The 17,955-nt window shown below is 38.3% G+C and overlaps 1 protein-coding gene and 1 pseudogene across 4 annotated transcripts in view; both read right to left on the bottom strand.

Moving 5' to 3' along the window:
• Positions 1–17,955, bottom strand: part of NEO1 (neogenin 1) — a 218,571-nt gene that overhangs the window by 60,951 nt on the left and 139,665 nt on the right. For 2 of the 4 annotated variants that reach the window (XM_043471016.1, XM_043471014.1), the window contains exon 8: positions 2,101–2,320. In XM_043471016.1, the coding sequence (XP_043326951.1) occupies positions 2,101–2,320 (220 nt within the window). The remainder of the gene's footprint in view (positions 1–2,100; positions 2,321–17,955) is intronic. The other 2 variants (XM_043471017.1, XM_043471015.1) reach the window with 1 other exon arrangement.
• Positions 11,404–11,513, bottom strand: LOC122444487 (annotated as a pseudogene).

Raw genomic sequence — 17,955 nt, 5'->3', positions numbered from 1 at the left:
TAGCTGCAGCATGTGGGATCAAGTTCCCTGACCAGGGATTGAACCCTGGCCCCCTGCATTGGGAGCACAGAGTCTTAGCCACTGGACCACCAGGGAAGTCCCAACATTATTTCTTGAATAATTATTATTTCTCCACTGTATAAAATTACTCACTTAACAAATATTTATTTAGTGCTACTGATAAGCCAGGCTCTGTTCTAGGTGATGGTGACACTCTACTGAACAAGACAAATGCAATAAATGTGTTAATAAAAAGAGAACATTTCTGAGTGTTAAGTGTTCTGGGAAAAAAAAAAAAGCTAAAAAACAAAACATGGTGGTATATTACAGTGATGTTCCGGTAAATGTTTAACAACTGGCTCTGGTTTGTAGCACTTGTCACTGTAAATACTTCCCCCATGCCCAACTTCGAGCTACCGGGTCATGTCAATGGGTTTGCAAAATTTCCTGAAAATTTAACAATTGGCTTGGGAACAAGCCATCAAGTGCCCCAGTGTGTGACACTGACAAAGAGGCTATGTTGGGCAGGTAGTCATGGAAAACCCGAGAAGAGACCTTCTGAGGATGATGGACAAGAAGCCAGACAGTTGCTTGTGAAGGAAATGCAGTCCTGCTAGAAGGAACAACAAGGCCTTCTACTAGAAGCAAAGACCCTGTGATGCATGTAAGATTGCTTCTGAGGAATTACTAAAAGCTTCTGTCCCCATGGACTTTGCAATGGGATTTGAAAGTCTACTGCAAACATTTCAAGACGGGCGCTGTTTGGTAGTAATACCTTAACTTTCTGTGACTAGTAGTATGTTTCCTTATCTTTTAATTGCAAAACATCCACTGCAGTGTTCAGATGAACCTTCCATTACCCTGTGAGCAGTGCAATCCATCTGACTCAAATTATGTCACTCACTCAGATGTCTCAAGAGTCTTAAACCAAGGGGCATTGACTTGACTAAGGTACCTATACCTTCTGAACTTGCCAGTTTGGTATTAAATACAATATATATCAAATGTAAGCACCCTAGTAGAAATACAAGCTTAACTGCCTTAACCCAAACAGGTATTTTAGCTTTCTTATTTTGGTGTGAAGTAACAGCACAACGAAGGGATCTACTCAGCAATGTTAAGAATACACAGTCAGCATGTGGCATGGGACCTCCCAAAAAGTGTGTAATTGATTGGGAAAACAACATAAACACACATAAAATAACAGAAGAATAACAACTATGGCAGTATCAGATCATGTGTTATCATAACTAAGTGCCAATATCAGTGGCACAAATATATATATGTATATATATACAAGAGAAAAGCTACATGTGCTGAAAAAGTAGAGGAAGATTTATGAGGGCTCCATTGGGCTTAATCTGAGCCAAGAAAGATTAACTGAATTTTACAGTGGTAGCTGAGAAACGGGAAAGGGGGAAGTGACCAAAGAGAAAATGGGGGAAAAAAGGCTGCAGAGTGACAGGAATGAGATTGGTTTCATTAGAAAGTAAGTTAACTAGGGTTAAAGGAAAATAAGGTTGGATAGATAAAATAAAGGTAGACTGTGCAGTGAAGTAGCCTGGTGATTCTGGAAAATCTCCAAAAGCAATGGAGAGGCAATGTGAGTTCCTGAAAGAAGTGGGGATGGAGAGGAATGTAATGAAAATACTGTTTTAGGAAAACGGGTCACTTAGTAATCTTGTGTCATTAAGCAGACCCCTTGAGCTCAGCAGCCCACACCTGCTTAAGGGTGCAGGCAGATATAACTCCCTTAATTTCTAGAATCTGAAAGCTCTAAGTAAGACATAGCCTATAGGTTGTACTTGACTGAATCATATTAAAAAGGGTATTCTTGGTTACATCTTAATATTTCTACTTAAATACCTTTATTTACGCTCTCCCCAAGTCATCCCAGAAAGGCAGGAAACAATACCAGGACCTTCATCTGTTTAGGGATTTACTTTTCATGACCTACAACTAGAGACGACGTATCTCCGTGATCACATTTTCTGGACTGAAAGCTGGTACAGATTCTGCACAGCAGAGAGTCAGGGCAGGCACAACTGGTCTTGGGAGGACAAGATGCACCCACCCGGCTCCGGACACATAGGCACTTACCTCGCAATCCCCTCCTTGGTGTAGAAGACAGAGTAGGTAAGGTTGTCCCCATGAGGGTCTGACGCGGGTGTCCGCCATGTCAGTTTGATGAAGCGGGTAGAGACCAGGGAGGCCACGACATCCCGAGGAGCTGAAGGCAGTGGTCCAGTTGTGGCTGGTGCTAGATGGTCAGTAGTGGCACTGGTCAGTGAAGTGGGAGGTAATGTTGGGATGGCAACATCTTGTCATGTGCAAATATTGGGGAATATGAAGGGCAAACCACGACGGTTTTAAAAAAGAGAACAGAAAAAACAAAAAACAAAAAAGAAATAAACAAAACCACGATGGGAAATAAAATAAAATGAATGAACATAAAAAAGGCCATTAAACTGAAGGCTAACATGCAGGCCAGGGGTAACTACTGAAAACTAATGGGCACTAGTCAAGACACACCACTGCAGAGCAAGCAGACTTTCTGGTCACTATGATGGCTGTGGGTGAGGGACAAAGAGGGTGACAGCTGAGAACAGAACATCTCACAGGAGCACACATCAGTGCCCAGGTCATTTTCTTTAGTTCTGAAAGCCGCATGCAACATCTGTCAAATTTTGCATGTTTAAGTCTTACATGTGATTAAAAAAACCTCAGTATTTTTTCCCACTGTATCAAATGTTGAATAATGTGCGTAGTATGACTGAGCCTAGTTACACTTACCTTGGGCCCCAGACTATCGTGACCTCACTGCAGAGCTCTATGTCCCTCTAGCTCTGCAGGAGTTCAAAAGTCACATCTTCAAGTGAAATCTAACATCAAAGTCTGCTCTCTGTGGATGGCAATACCCAGGGAAGTTTGATAACCTTCCTCAATTCACTAAATTACAGTTCATTTGCCATCTCATCAATTCATTTAATTACAATAGTATAATACCATGAATCACAAGTCCCAGAGCCACACAAATACAGTACATATTGTTTTGTGTTTACACAAAATACAAATTGTTGCATCTGTTTGGTACAGTCCTCACTACCGAGTAACAGATTACAACTGCTAGCAGACTTCAGGGACTCAACGGGACAGATGAAACAGTGGCAAATCAGAGCTCTGCTGTTCAAATGCTTGTCTGTATGTCCCTTCTGTTGCAGGACACTTCTGATTTTAGAAGTCCATTCCTAATATACATCTAAAATATCCTTCACCTTGGAGTACACGTTTAATCTCACGATTTTAATTTTAACCTCACAATTTTCAAATGAAGGAATTCATTAGAAATGTGTCATAACTTTAACAGGGAAGTTAGAAGAAGAAGGCAGACAGGAAAATATGAAAATTCTGGACCTCATTTCAATGAGATAGTAGGAAAACAACCTCCTGAAAATGTCTGTGAACTATGAAAGAATCTTTTAAACTGAGGCAGTCTAAATGAATATGCCAGTGAGAATAAATACTCCAAGGGAAAGGACAGAGGAAGAGCAATGTAAAATCTCCCCACAGCTACCATTTATTGAGCACTTTCTATATGGCACTCTGGCTCTTTGTATGAAAGTTAGTCACTCAGTCATGTCTGACTCTTTGCCACCCCATGGACTGTATCCCTTCAAGCTCCTCTGTCCATGGAATTCTCCAGGTAAGAATACTGGAGTGGGTTGCCATTCCCTTCTCCAGAGGATCTTCCCCACCCAGAGATCGAACCCAGGTCTCCCACACTGCAGGTGGATTCTTATGTGGACTCATTTAGTCTTTACAACTCTATGAAATAGGTACTATTGTTGTATCTCTGTATTATGTATGGAGACTACATTTAAAAGGGCTAAATCACCCTTCCTAGGAATAGGAAGTGGTGGAGTGTTAAAACCAACCATAGTTTTTAGCTTAAGAGACCTCTGGATTTAGTCAATAGGAGTTTTTAGCCCTGGTCATGCCATTCAGGGTAATGGCGGTGGTCACGGGCTCCTGCTTCTTTTTGTCAGTTCCCCCCTGCCCCCAAATCCCATGGAGGCAATGCAAAGGCCCAGGACGAATGCCTGCATATGCACTAGGTATTACCAGAGAAAATCACTGCGCTTGTGAGATTTACCACTTTTATAGCAAGGGAAAGCAAGCTCTAGACAAAGAATAGACCTGCTGTGATATCTAACACCTGCTGAGCTTTTTATGGTTTCGGTCTTTAAAAAGATACTGAAACTTGTTGTGTGTCCCAACATATGGATTATTCTGAAAACTGTCCCATATGTGCTCAGAAAGAATCTGTATCTGTAGTCATTGGGTGGAGAGTCTATAATGTTAGCTAGGCCAAGTTGACTGAGAGGATCGTTTAAGTCCTCTATATTCTTTTTAACTTTTTCTAATTGTTATCAGTTTTTGAGAGCAGGATATTGAAATCTCTCACTGTTATCACTGACTTACATATTTCTTTTTTGAAAATAACAACTACAAATGCATATACATACAACAACAAAGCCCCCAAATATATGAATCCAAAGAAATCTGGGAAAATCTCAAATATTTGGAAATCAAGCAATCCATGAGTCAAAGAAGAAACCAAAAGAAATAAAAATTTTAACCCTTTTTAACTGAATGAAATGAAAATACAACATATTAAAAATGAAGACATGCAGTTGAAGCAGTGCTTAGAGGAAATTAAGATGTCTTTATCAGAAGAAAAGTCTCATGTGAATTATCTAAGTTTTCACCTTACTGAAGAGTGCAGATCTTAAGCATTTTTACACCCAAAAACGTAACCATATGAGGTAAAGGATGTGTTAACTAACTTAACTGTTGGAATGTTTTCACAGTGTATGTGTATCAGACGATTATGCTGCACACTTCAAATATATTACCATTTATTTGTCAGCTGAAGTGAAGTGAAAATCACTCAGTCGTGTCCGACTCTTTGTGACCCCATGGACTGTTCATGGAATTCTTCAGGCCAGAATACTGGAGTGGGTAGCCTTTCTCTTCTCCAGGGGATCTTCCCAACCTAGGGATCGAACCCAGGTTTCCCACATTTCAGGTGGACTCTTTACCAGCTGAGCCACCAGGGAAGCCCAAGAATAACGGAGTGGGTAGCCTATTCCTTCTCCAGCAGATCTTCCCGACTTAGGAATCAAACTGGGTTCGCCTTCATTGCAGGCGGATTCTTTACCAACTGAGCTCTCAGGGAAGCCAATTTGTCAATTATATCTCAGTACAAATGGAAAAATTTAATTTCATTCACATTCTTAAAAAATACAAGGCTAATAAATTAAGGGAAGATGTTGTTGTTGTTGTTCAGTTGTTTAGTGGTGTCTGACTCTTTGCACCCATAGACTGCAGCACGCCAGGCCTCCCTGTCCATCACCAACTCCCAGAGCTTGCTCAAACTCATGTCCATTGAGTCAGTGATGCCATCCAACCATCTCATCCTCTATCGCTCCCTTCTCCTCCTGCCCTCGATCTTTCCCAGCACCAAGGTCTTTTCCAGTGAGTTGGCTCTTCCCATCAGGTGGCCAAAGTATTGGAGCGTCAGCTTCAGCATCAGTCCTTCCAATGAATATTCAGGACTGATTTCTTTTAGGATGGACTGTTCTCCCTGCTGTCCAAGGGACTCTCAAGAGTCTTCTCCAACACCACAGTTCAAAAGCATCAATTCTTCGGTGCTCAGCCTTCTTTATGGTCCAGCTCTCACATCTGTAACATGACTACCGGGAAAACCATAGTTTGACTTGACTCTACAGACCTTTTGTCGGCAAAGTGATGCCTCTGCTTTTTAATACACTGTCTAGGTTTGTCACAGCTTTTCTTCCAAGAGCAAGCATCTTTTAATTTTACGGCTGCTAGTCACCATCCATAGTGATTTTGGAGCCCAAGAAAATAAGTCTGTCACTGTTTCCATTTTTTTCCCCATCTATTTGCCATGAAATGATAAGACCAGATGCCATGATCTTAGTTTTTTGAATGCTGAGTTTTAAGCCAGCTTTTACACTCTCCTCTTTCACCCTCATCAAGAGGCTTTTATTTCCTCTCCACTTTCTGCTGTAAGCGTGGTGTCATCTGCATGTCTTGAGGTTATTGATATTTTTCTCAGTAGTCTTGATACCAGCTTGTGATTCATCCAGCTCAGCATTTCACATGATATACTCTGCATATAAGTTAAATAAGTAGGGTGATAATAAATAGCCTTGATGTACTCCTTTCTCAATTTTGAACCAGTTTGTTATTCCAGGTCCGGTTCTAACTGCTGCTTCTTGACCTGCATACAGGCTTCTCAGGAGGCAGGTAAGGTGGTTTGGTATTCCCAACTCTTTAAGAAAATTCCACAGTCTGTTGTGATCCACAGAGTCAAAAGCTTTAGCATAGTCAATGAAGCAGAGGTTTTTCTGGAATTTCCTTGCTTTTTTAATGATAATCCAATGGATGCTGGCAGTTTGATCTCTGGTTCCTCTGCCTTTTCTAAATCTGGCTTGTACATCTGGAAGTTCTCAATTCACATACTGTTGAAGCTTAGCTTGAAGGATTTTGAGCATTACCTTGCTAGCATGTGAAATGAGTGCAACTCTGCGATAGTTTGAACATTCTTTGGCATTGCACTTCATTGGGACTGGAATGAAGGCTGACCTTTTCCAGTCCTGTGGCCACTGCTGAGTTTTCCAAATTTGTTGGCATACTGAGTGCATCACTTTAACAGCATAATCTTTTAGAATTTGAAATAGCTCAGCTGAAATGCTATCACCTCCACTAACTTTGTTTGTAGTAATGCTTCTTGAGACCCACTTGCCTTACACTCCAGGATGTTTGGCTCTAGATGAGTGACCACAACATCATGGTTGTCCAGGTCATTAAGACCTTTTTTGTACAGTTCTTCTGTGTATTCTTGCCACCTCTTCTTAGTATCTTCTGCTTCTGTTAGGTCCATACCATTTCTGTCCTTTATTGAGCCCATCTTTACATGAAATGTACCCTTGGTATCTCTAATTTTCTTGAAGAGATCTCTAGTCTTTCCCATTCTGTTATTTTCCTCTATTTCTTTGCACTGATCACTGAGGAAGGCTTTCTTATCTCTCCTTGCTATTCTTTGGAACTCTGCATTCAAATGGGTATATCTTTCCTTTTCTCCTTTGCCTTTAGCTTCTTCTTTTCTCAGCTATTTGTAAGGCCTCTTCAGACAATCATTTTGCCTTCTTCTTACATTTCTTTTTCTTGGGGATAGTCTTGATCACTACCTCCTGTACAATGTTATGAACCTCTGTCCACAGTTCTTCAGGCACTCTGTCTACCAAATCTAATCCCTTAAATCTATCCGTCACTTCCACTGTATAATCTTGTTTAGGTCATACCTGATTGGTCTAGTGATTTTCTCTACTTTTTTCAGTTTAAGTCTAAATTTTGCAACAAGGAATTCATGATCTGAGCCACAGTCAGCTCCTGGTCTTGTTTTTGCTGATTATACAGAGCTTCTCCATCTTTGGCTGCAGAGAATATAATCAATCTGATTTTGGTATTGATCATCTGGTCACGTCCACGTGTAGAGTCATCTTTTGTGTTATTGGAAGAGGGTGTTTGCTATGGCCAGTGCATTCTCTTGGCAAAACTCTGTTAGCCTCTGTCCTGCTTCATTTTGTACTCCAAGCCAAACTTGCGTGTTACTCCAGATATCTCCTGACTTCCTACTTTTTCATTCCAGTCCCTTATGATGAAATGGACATCTTTTTTTTTTTTTGCTGTTAGTTTAGAAGATCTTGTACGTCTTTGTAGAACCATTCAACTTGAGCTTCTTTGGCATTAGTGGTTGGGGCATAGACTTGGATTACTGTGATATTGAATGGTTTGCACTGGAAACGAACAGAGATCATTTTGTTGTTTTTGAGACTGCACCCAAGTACTGCATTTCGGACTGTCTTGTTACTATGAGGTAAGGGATTCTTGCCCACAGTAGTAGATTTAGTGGTCATCTGAATTAAATTCACCTATTCCTGTTCACTGATTCCTAAAATGTCAATTTTCACTCTTGCCATCTTCTATTTCACCACCTCCGATTTACACTGATTAATGGACCTAACATTCTAGGTTCCTACGTAATATTATTCTTTTTTTTTTTTTTTCAGTGGGTTTTGTCATACATTGACATGAATCAGCAATAGATTTACTACGTAATATTTTTCTTTACAGCATTGTACTTTAATTTTACCACCAGACACATCCATAACTGGGCAGCGCCATGGACGCCAAGCCTCTTCATTCCTTCTGGAACTATTTCTCTGCTCTTCTCTAGTAGCACACTGGACACCTACCAACCCGGGGTGGGGGGTGGTGGTTCATCTTTCAGTGTCGTATCTTTCTGCCCTTTTGCACTGTTGATGAGGTTCTCAAGGCAAGAATGCTGAAGCAGTTTGCCATTCTCTTCTCCAGCAGACCATGTATTGTCAGAACTCTTCACCATGACCCATCTGTCTTGTGTGATGGAAGTTACCAAAATAAAAAAATCAAAGAGGGAATAATGCTACCAACCATACAGGTAATAAAAATCACAAGGGAGTATGTGGCTTCCCTGGTGGCTCAGATAGTAAAGAATCTGCCTGCAATGCAGGAGACCCGGGTTCAATTCCTGGGTCGGGAAGACCCCCTGGAGAAGGGAACGGCTCCCCACTCCTGTATTCTCGCCTGGAGAATTCTATAGGCAGAGGTGCCTAGTGGGCTACATATTGTCCATGGGGTCACAGAGTCGGACACGACTGAGGGACTAGAGAGAGAGATTATGAACAAATTTATGTCAATAAATTAGACAACTTAAAGGAAGTAAAAAAGTTCCCAGGAAGACAGTAATTACCAAAGCTACTCAAGAGGAAACACAAAATCTGGATAGAATTATGTAGCAAATAGATAAATTTAATTAGTAAATAATAATCTTCCCACATAGAAAAGCCCAAGTCCAGATGATTTTGCTGGTGAATGCTATCATATATTTAAAAGAAGACTTGGTACTAATCCTTCACGATTCTTTCAGAAATAGAAGCACTTTCAACTCATTCTGTGAAGCTAGTATTACTCTGATATAAAAGCCAGACAAGATACCACATGAAAAGGAAACTACAGAGCAACATCCCTCATCATCATAGATACAAAATATTAGCAATCCATTTTTGGGAACATAGTAAGAGGATTATAAATCATGATCAAGTAGAATTTATCACAGGAATTGCAGACTAGTTTAATATCCAGAAATCAGTGTAATACACCATATTAAGAGGAAGAAAACCCAAGTTCCACTATGGTTGTTGGCTCCAGTTTAATGATACACTAGACCTTGACAAAGTATCACTTTTAGTAGATTGTAATTATGAGCTTTACCTATAGATTTATGCACTTAAAACTGTTTCTAGGTAGAGATCATTAAATTCAGTGCTGGGCATGTCGCTCTCAGTTAAGTGGATGCAGTTATTTTAATCTGACACCAACTTATACCAGTCAAGCAAACTATCAGCAGCAGGCACGTTTAAGTTTTCTTTGGAAATTTCATTTTGTAATTTTCAAAATGTTTTAAAAATTTGTTCCTTTTTCATAATCTTTCTCTGAAAATAGGTTACGTTTAGAGCTTCTTTAAAAATCTTCTGAACCTCCTTCCAAAGTTAAGAAAGTATTGGGGAAAATGTCTGTTTTGCCAGCCCTGCATTTCCATATGTAAAGGAATGACTTAATTTGTATTTCCCAGGAATATTCGCAGCATTATTCAGAATTCAGTGTTCAGAACTGAGTCAGATTTACATGGTGCTTACTGCTCCAAACATAACAGCAATGTGAACGAAAGTACAGTTCCAGAAACATTTCTTTGGGGGAGTGTCAACAAGTACGCCATAGAAAAAGAAAATAATCATATTTGAAAGATTGTGAAGATTGGTCATGCTTATCACATGTCAAAGATTCAGCAATTTTGTAGGGAAGAAACCTGTTCAGTTTGTTAACCTAGCATTTCTTATTCTTATTTGATCATGAAATCCCTTTTCCCCAAACAGTGATCTCGTTTGGGCAATCCTGAACTAAATGATACCCAAGTGATACCTGAGACACTGTTGAGCAGAGAAAGCCTTTACAAGAGCCCCTGTCTGAAAACCTCCAGTCATGGTTCAACTACTTCAGTAGATAATCTATTTCATATTTTTATTTAAAAATAAAAATGAATAAGCTTGTTATAAAAGTTACTTATATAATACATAAATATACAAAGTATCTTAAGAATCAAAGTTTCACTTTGCATTATCTCCAAAATACCACCATTATTTTGGTCCATGTTCTTCCAAAAATTTTCCTTTTCATAATACACTTACACAAAAGTATGAGAATGAAATTATACCAACCATGTTACTTTCCAAACTGCCCTATGTTATAATATGTCTTTAAGAGCTTCCCATCAGTATAATAAACAGGTCTCATTATTCTCAATTGCTGCATATTACTCTATAATACAAATATATCACAATTTTATTCATTTCTTTATGTTGTTTGCATTTAGTTGGTCAATTATTTAAGGCTCCTATAGATAATGTTTCTGTAAACTTTCCTGTACACATATCTTTGTGCACGTGTATAAACATTTCTGTAAGATAAATTCCTAAGAGTGAAAATGCTGAGCCAAGGTTTGTAAATTTGAAAAGTTGACAGAAGATGGTTATTTTGGCTTCAGTTTCAGGACAGAGAGTTGAATGAATATATTTTTGGGTCTACCACTTTATTAAAAAACAACAACAACAAACAGGACAAGAAACAGACACACAAACTCCACTTTGGATAAAACTCAGAGATATGTGCAATCCCAACCCAAAATATATGGAAAAAAAAAAAACAAAAAACACCAAAAAACCAAAAACAGAGAGAGAAGTAAATTAATTAATGGAGCAAAGTCAATCTAAGTGCCTCCAGAGGGACAGACTGATAAGACTCAAACCAACTGACCTTGAGGAACTGGCAGCACTTCAGAAGACAGTGGTGTTGTAGGGGGCAGAGGCCTTAGGAGCTATAAAATCTCCAACTCACCCATAAAAATGAAGCTTTACATTCAGGAGAAACCAAATCAAAGAGACTCTGGGCTCACAGGAGACCATCAGAAGGATTACGACCACATACTAAAAAGTTTGGAACTGCCTATCTCCCTGGCTCAACAAGTTCCAGTAGGTTGGCAAGCAGGCAGGCTTAATATCACTGTGCAGGAGATCGAAGTGAAGATGTGAAGAGAAGATCTGAAGATTTATCCAGATGGTTCTCTGGATAAACTGAAGCAGAGGACTAATAAATACTGCTACCTGGCGAGTTCTCAGCAACAGTCACAAAACACATGGCTACCTAACTATTCTATACTAAAGCTCAGCAGTTAAAAAACTTACCCTCAAAACATGAATGAAAAAAGGATATTAAACTGATAAGAACAGATACTACACTTGATCTTAGCCAAAAGGCCGAGAAGCGATGAAAAAAGGATATTTGCACAAAAAGTTTAATGGAAAACAGGATCTTCCCAATCTAGGGATCAGACCTGTGTCTCCTGAATTGGCAGGTTGAAATCTGTGTAGAGTTACATTAATAGTGATTATATTGGTATTAACTTATGTCAGCCTTTAGGCATAGTTCAACAAGACAGTCGAAAAGATAAACTTATACTTGTAAGCATCATTGCTTTTCCTTAATTCTGGCAAACTTCTGCTCCTCCAAGGTTATTGCAGATGTCATATTTTTCCACAGAATTTTCATTTAGTTCTTTTATATATTTCCATTTCTTTACTGAACTACCATTTGTTCCCTATGTTCATGTTTTCCTTTATATCTCTGAATACATTTATAATAGCTGCTTTAAATTCCTTGTCTGCTAATTTCAACATGTTTTCCATTTCTGGGTTTGTTTTCTAACAATTGACTTTTCTCCAAATTGTGGTTCACATTTTCTTTTTGGCATGTCTACTAATTTTGATTATATGTCAGACATTGTGTATGCTACCTGCTGCTTGTTTAAATTTTGTCATTTTCTTAAGTGGAGTGTTGAATTTTGTTCTGGCAGGCAGTTAACCCAACTTGTTCCTATCAAGGTGTGTTCTAAGCTTTTAGTATGGTTCTACAGTGGCCTTGAATTTAGAGCTGTATTTGCCCTATTCTTAAAATACAGCCTTTTTATAGTATCTGCTGAGTGCCTGGAATGTTTTATGGGGTCTCTCTCTACTCTGGTTGAATAGAATGTGAATGTCACCTCTGTGTATACTCTAGTAATTTTTCAGCTTTCCAGTAGCTCTTTTTTTTTTAAATTTATTATTTTTAATTGGAGGGTAATTGCTTTACAAAGTTTTGTTAGTTTCAACATACATCAAGATGAATCAGCCTCAGGTATACACATGTTCCCTCCCTCTTGAACCTCCCTTTCACCTCTTACCCCGTCCCACCCCTCTAGGCTGTCACAGAGCACCAGGTGGAGCTCCCTGTGTCATACAGCAACTTCCCACTAGCTATTTACGTTACATATGGTAAAGTATATATTTCAATGCGACTCTCTCAATTCATCTTACTCTCTCCTGCCCCCACTGTGTCCAAAGTCTGTTCTCTATGTCTGAGTCTCTACTCCTGGTCCTGCAAATAGACTCATCAGTACTGTTTTCTGGATTCCATATACATGCATTAATATATGATATTTTTCTCTTTCTGACTTACTTCACTCTGTATAACAGGCTCTAGTTCATCCACCTCACTACAGCTGATTCAAATGTGTTCTTTTTTATGGCTGAGTAACATTCCATTGTTTATATGCACCACAATTTCTTTATCCATTCACCTGTGAGTGGACATCTAGCTTGTCTCCACATCCTGGCTACTATAAATAGTGCTGCAATGAACATCAGGGTACATGTATCTTTTTCAATTATGGTTTTCTCAGGGTATGTGCTTAGTAGTGGGATTGCTGGGGTCATATGGTAGTTTTATTCCTAGTAACTATTCTTTCCTCAGCGGGCGTTCTTTGCCTGGACCATGGAGAATTTGGTCCATTTTGTGCAGCTTAGTGTTTAGTAAGAGACTCAAGGGGGACCCTGTACAGCTTTCCTGAGCTTCTTTGCACATCTCTCTTTTCTCTAGCAGCCTGCCCCACAAAGTCCACTGTCATTCTAGCCCTAAACTCTGATCTCGGTCTCCTTAGCTCTCTGAGACTGCTAAGCTCTCTGCTCCCCTTTCCTAACCCCGTACTCCAGCCTGGAAAGTGCTTCCAGGAAGAAAGCTGGGTGTCATCTCTTAGGGATTATTGTCCTGCATATTTTCAGATGTCTAGAAACATTTATTTCATATAATTAGTCCAATTTTCTAGCTGCTTACATGAGGAAAGCCAGTCCAGTACTAGCTACTCTGGCACGGCCAGAAGTATAACTTCCAAGTACTTTGAAGTTTTTATAATAATTATCTCTTTCAAATAAGTACCACTATAATAAAAAACATTGTATTAAAAATATTTCTACGCTCTTACCATTATAAGAAACATTTATGTACTTTTACATTAATTGTTGTATTCATTTGTTTCCTTTGCAGGAACTAATGTCTACTACACATTCAATAAATATTTGTTCAGTGATTGAATAAATAAAAACTTTAAGTCTGGTTTGCCAAAAAAAATAAAATAAAATGACTTAGTGAAATCATCCTGTCATTTCAGATACTATCTATAAGGTAATGTCACCATGAAACCAGTGGGCCAAAGAGATGAGTTATTTTTATAACTGCTGTTGGAAAGCCAATCAAAACTGCCATAAGTGCTTGTCCCATTCTGAAATTCCCATAAAAATGTATACATGAATGTTCAAGTATCTCAGTGTTCACCGTTAAAATTTCTCTACTGGGTCCTACTTCACAATTCAAATGGTGAGGTTCATTTTCCCTCACTGTAGATATCTCAAACAAAGCAATCAAAAAATCTTGAGAAGCACAGAAAAACAACAAGAGTCCAATAAAACAACTGTTCCTTCAGATTAAAGACATTCATATGAGGCATTTACACTCAATGGGGAAACAGCAATTACACTAAGGCTATTAATCACAACATTTCATTAAAAATAAAAACACTTACACAATGTGAAAAGAGCTGCAAATTATTTGCTCTTGAGAGTAATATGTCATATAAAGGAGCCAATGAAAAACATGTGGCAGTTACAATGAGTTCAAGGCTGTACACTGGTTGTTTTCCCAATGGTATCTCTCAACAGAGTAGGCATATTTCATGGAAGCTCATTAGTGAGACGCGTAAGAAAAAGATGTCTTTTTGCTTTCTCAAACTAAGAGGATTCATCACTATTTCCAAATTTAAAATGGAATGATACTGAATTAAAGAAAACTAAAGCGGAGGAGTAATGCTACACAATGGTGATGGCTTAGGCTTAGCAATGTCACAGTCTGACTTATAAACATCTGCTTTCAGGAGACTCGTATAAAGAACAGCTATAGCCCTACCACCTATGCCCTATCCCATTCTGCGGGATGCCCAACTTGGAAGTTACTGTTAAAAAAAAACTTATTTTTATAACTGCTTAACTTCTGCATTGGCCAGAATGCCAGAAGTCACAAGTAACATAGGTTCAAAGTACAGGTAACATAGAAGCTTTAGAAAATAGAAGCAGATTTTAGTTTAAAGCAAGGAAGAATTTCTTAAACCATAAAGTTCTATTCAACAGTAGAATGGGATAGATGTCTTATGAGAAAGAATGCCCTATCACTGGAAAATACTAAGGGTGACTGACTGTAAATACAATAACTGTATAGGTAAAATTTGTAACTCTAAAATTCTATAATTTTCTGAAACAGAAAAAAACGGCCTTTCCAATAAATCTCAAGGATTCCACGCTTAACATATTACTTGTTTGAAATGGCACAAATCTGACTGTTACATACTATTAAAAAGATACTTTATAAAATCAAACTGCTTTGTGAAATTGTAACATGGATTTTAAGACTTGACATATACATACTATTCTCCTTCTAGGTTTACTGTGACAGAACAATGATTTATTTGATGCCTATTTTTGATCTATGAATCATCTTCCATATTATGATTCATGCTATTTAACTTCTAGACGCAGAAATCAAAATGCTATTTCACATGCAAATAACTTCCAAATATCTTCCATCTCCTTGAAATATTTATGCAAATTCAGGTACCTTTATCCATACCAATATAATGAGGAGCCTCTAATTAATTCTAAAACTATTTGTTATTTCCCAAATATTCATAAATACTAATCCCAACAGCAGGATTAAAACAGATATGCTCAAGACCTCTACTCATATTTAAATAAAATCCACACAAATATTTATAAGTCAACATGATGCAGAAGTTGATTTAGAAGGATCCACTTATAAATTAAAGACACAAGTGAAGCAGAATAAACATAAATTATTTATTAATAATACTTACCAAAATGGTATATGTTAGGCAATGCTGGGAATCATACAGATAAATGACAAAAATGATAGAAGGCACAAATCCTTCTCACAGTGACCTTTCAGTTTAGCAGGGAAGAAATCACATGCATCATGGGGTCGTAAAGGGTCGGACAGGACTCAGCAGCTGAACAGCAACGACGACAACAATAGTAAAACTGAGAACCAGAATGGCTATATGGACAGCAGAATGCTTGTAAACATTACTGGCTGTCTACCCTTGTGGCTGCATGACTGACTGGGAGCTCTGGCTTGCTGCTGCCCAGTACCATAAGGATATTGCGTGACGTACCAACATTCACAATTCGAAGTACAGTTACTACTGAATGTGTATTGCTTTTGCACCACTGTAAAGGTTGTCTGTACTTCAAACTCTATGCCCACATAATTTGATAACTTAATGAAATAAATTTCTTGAAAAATATAAATTATGAAGACACACACAATAAGAAACAGATAACCTCAAAAGCCCTGTATCTATTAAAGAAACTAAGTCAACAATTAAAAAGCTTCTATAAAGAAAGCATAAGCCTCAGATGATTTCACTGGTGAATTCTACCAGCCAGTCAAAGGATAAACAATACCAATTCTCTACAGTTTCTTTGAGAAAATCGAAACAGAAAACTTCCTAAGCCATTCTATAGAGTAAGCATTATCCTAATATCAACACCACACAGATACTGCCAGAAAACTCTAGGCCAGTGTACCTCATGAACACAAATGCAAAAATCCTTGAAAAAATATTAGCAAATTAAATAAATAAGTAGGGGAGAATAGACAAATCTTCCATGCAGAAGAACTGCAAAGAGTTTATGTGCCCTGCCTATGAGGAGATGGAGCATAGCTCACTACTCCTTGAGTGTAGGCTGTGCACCGTGACTTCCTTCCAAAATGTCCAGTATGGAAAAGGGGAAAAGGCGTCACTTCACAGTGACACTCCCGACAAACACTACCTCCGCAGGTGATCAGGGTCAACACCCAGGGACCAGTCATGTTGGTAGGATATACCTTGACATGATGTGATGAGAATGGAAATTTACTTCTTCGATCCTCCTCCCAAAAACACATATTCCCAGTATAATCACAAGAAAAATAATAGACAAATCCTAACTGAAGGACATTCTACAAGATACTCGACCAGTGCTCCTCAAAACTTGTTATCAAGAACAACTAAAGGCTGAGGAACTGTCACAGCCAAGAGAAGTCTAATGAGATATGCTGACTGAATGTAATGTGGTATTCTGGACAGACACTGGGACAGAAAAAGGACATTAGATAAAAATTAAGCAACTACGAATAAAGTATCATCTTTAGTTAATAAGAAAAAGTATCAGTGTTGTTCAATTACTTGTGACAACTGAATCTTACTAAGGTAAGACATTAACAATAGGGGAAGCTGCATGGGATATAGGGCAACTCCTTACATTATCTTCATAACTTTTCTATAAATCTAAAACTAATATCTAAAATAAAAAGCTTACTAAGATGTAGGCAGAAAATCAAACTGGACTCAAAGATAAAATTAGTGGGCTGGAAAATAATTCTAAGGATTTTGCCAGGGAAAAAACCACTTAAGGACAGGAAGTGGCATGAAAAGCGAAAGTTTAAGAGGACTTAACAGAATAAACAGCAAAAGCAATAAATGTCAAATACATAAAGTTATAAAAATTTTCTGAACCTAAACAGATGTCTGTTTTAAAGGGGTCACTCAACACTGGATAGTATGAATTGGGAGTGGAGGAAGAAATCCACATTACGAAACTGCAGAATTCAAAGGATAAGGATAAAAATTCCAGAAGCTTATAGAGAATAAAACAAGTGACTATTATTTAAGATGAAAAAGAAAAAGATTTTCAACAGTATGCCAAAAGACAATGAAACCTTAAAAGAGAGCAAATAATGTATTTTCAAATATGTAGTCTTGAAAATTTCTCACACATCCTTTCTAAAAAATGTATGATGACACAGCAAAATAAATTAAAAACAACAATTCCAGGAAAGCAGAAATTGTAATCCAAGGAATGTATTTGGGGGGAAGGTACCATATGTGACCAAGAAAGCAGTGAAAGCATGGTGAAGTTTTGTAATTATCTGGTGAGGCGGGAGAGATCATAATTAACCCTAAGTGCTGCTGGGAGAAAATATGGGTGGATATGTATATCAAATTTCAAGATAACTATTTGATAAATAGAAACAAATTAAGGTGGGCTGGCAAGACTTACAAGAACATAAAGACAGTAAGTGTAAAGCTAGGTCTACAGTCAATAACCATAAAATAAAATAAAAGGGGGGGAGGGCTTCCCTTGGGGCTCAGCTGATAAAGAATCCACCTGCAATGCAGGAGACCTGGGTTTGATCCCTGGGTTGGGAAGATCCCCTGGAGAAGGGAAAGGCTACTGACTCCAGCATTCTGGCCTAGAGAATTCCATGGGGTTGCAAAGAGTCGGATAC

This window comes from Cervus canadensis, chromosome 6 (assembly GCF_019320065.1).
Source record: "Cervus canadensis isolate Bull #8, Minnesota chromosome 6, ASM1932006v1, whole genome shotgun sequence".
NCBI lineage: Eukaryota > Metazoa > Chordata > Mammalia > Artiodactyla > Cervidae > Cervus > Cervus canadensis.
Note: the sequence above shows the minus strand (reverse complement) of the source record. Positions and strands in the feature narration are given on the sequence as shown.